General features: G+C 39.4%; 1 protein-coding gene across 1 annotated transcript; it reads left to right on the forward strand.

The window, feature by feature from the left end:
- Positions 1–419: 419 nt before the first annotated feature.
- On the forward strand, positions 420–1,376 carry LOC103107381 (olfactory receptor 13C9). Its single transcript, XM_007516174.2, has one exon. The coding sequence runs from the start codon at positions 420–422 to the stop codon at positions 1,374–1,376; it is 957 nt and encodes a 318-aa protein (XP_007516236.2).
- Positions 1,377–2,287: the final 911 nt, after the last annotated feature.

Here is a 2,287-nt window from a genome sequence, read left to right on the forward strand (position 1 = left end):
GCATCTGCTGCTGGGACTCTGGCCCTCTTTAGCATAGGGGGCGGAGAGAAAGAGGGATGCCAAACTAGCAGGGGCCAAACCAAATCTCTCAGAGGTAGGGGGAAGGGAACCAAACCAACACAAAGACAGAGAGAAATTGAGAGAGGAGGGAATAGTAGAGAGGGAAAGTGACAGAGAAACACCTGCCGCTTTACTTCATCACTCCTGAAGCTTCCCCTCTACAGGTGGGGACTAGAGGCTTGAACCAGGGTCCTTGTGCACTGTAATGTGTGTGCTTAGCCACGTGTGCCACTGCCTGCTCCCATTTTTGTATTTGTGTACTGGACCTACTAGAGTGAAGAGATAATGATATTTAATATATATATGTATATATATATATATGAATTCTTTTACAGGTGGAAAAAAAAGAAAAACATAAAATGGAATGGAAAAACCAAACTACTTTGGTGGAATTCATTTTAAAAGGGCTTTCTGGCTATCCACAACTTGAGCTACTCTTTTTCGTGCTTATCTTTGTAATGTATGTGGTTATACTTCTGGGCAATGGCTCCCTCATTTTAATTAGTATCTTGGATTCCCACCTTCACACCCCTATGTACTTCTTCTTGGGAAATCTCTCCTTCTTGGACATTTGCTACACCACTACGTCCATCCCCTCTGCACTGGTCAACTTTCTCTCAGAAAGAAAGTCCATCTCCTTCTCTGGATGTGCAGTGCAGATGTTTCTAGGCTTGGCCATGGGGACGACAGAATGTGTTCTCCTGGGCATGATGGCCTTTGATCGGTATGTGGCTATCTGCAACCCTCTGCGATACCCTGTCATCATGAGCAAGGATTCCTATGTACCCATGGCAGCTGGGTCTTGGCTTTCGGGGCTTATGAACTCTGCAGTACAAACTGCCCTTGTGGTACAATTGCCTTTCTGCAGGAATAACATCATCAACCATTTCAGTTGTGAGATATTGGCTGTCATGAAACTGGCCTGTGCTGACATCTCTGGCAATGAGTTTATCATGCTTGTGGCCACGACACTGTTCACACTCACGCCTCTCCTCTTGATTGTTATCTCTTACTCACTAATCATTTCTAGCATTCTCAAAATAAGCACTGCGGAAGGTAGAAGCAAAGCCTTCTCCACCTGCTCAGCCCACCTGACTGTAGTCATAATATTCTATGGGACCATTCTCTTCATGTACATGAAGCCTAAGTCTAAAGAGACACTTGATTCAGATGACTTGGATGCTACTGACAAACTTATATCCATGTTCTATGGAGTCATGACTCCCATGATGAATCCTTTAATCTACAGTCTCAGGAACAAGGATGTGAAAGAAGCAGTTAAACTTCTGTTTAACAGAAGATTGTTTAGCAAGTGAACAATCTTTTTTATACATTAGACATTGTTGAAACTTGCAAACTACATTGGCATTTTAGCTACTTTTTTAGTGTCTATTTTTGTACTTTCATATATTAAACATTTTATAATGAGAGAATATCAAAATTATTTTATGCTAGAGGGAACTGGCACTGTATAAAATAGTGAAGTAATGAGAATAAAGATCACCTATTACTCTAGCCTAAGGAATGCCCTATTTTTGAGTATTTTGAACAGTATCTTTCATATTCTATACTTATTATAGTATTGAAATTAGGTATTACAAACTTTTTAATATTTACATATTTATATCACATTGTTTTATAGGCAACATTTTATTAACTCTTTATAACTATATAGTTGTCAATATTGCAGAACAGATACCACCCAGGAGGAGTGGGAAAATTCTATGTAGGGAATTTATTTTTACTTTTATTTTATTGTTTACCAGAGCACTGGTCAGCTCTGGATTATGGTTGTGCAGGAGATTGAGCCTGGGATTTTGAAGCCTCTGGTATAAAAGTTTCTTTGCATAACCATTATGTTAGCTACTCCCACCCAAGCCAGGGAATTTAAATCCATGTTAAGATAAGCATGTAAAAGTGGATATGAGAAGCGTTCCTATTCTACCAAGCCAGGGAATTTAAACCGATGTTTAGATAAGGATGTAAATGTGGATATGAGAAGTGTTCCTAGTCTACATAAATTTTGAAGGTATTTTTGTCAAGATCTAATATAAGTGGAATGAAAGAAAAGAAAAGAGTTCAGGACAAATAGGGAACTTTGGTCACATAAAAGACTTTCCTACTTGTGGCACCAACACCCAGGTTCAACACCCAGGGCCACCAGAAACCAGAGCAGGGCAGTTGGATTTAGTTAAAAAAGAAAAAAGTGCAGGGTAATTTTTTTGAT

Source organism: Erinaceus europaeus, chromosome 10 (assembly GCF_950295315.1).
Source record: "Erinaceus europaeus chromosome 10, mEriEur2.1, whole genome shotgun sequence".
Classification (NCBI taxonomy): domain Eukaryota; kingdom Metazoa; phylum Chordata; class Mammalia; order Eulipotyphla; family Erinaceidae; genus Erinaceus; species Erinaceus europaeus.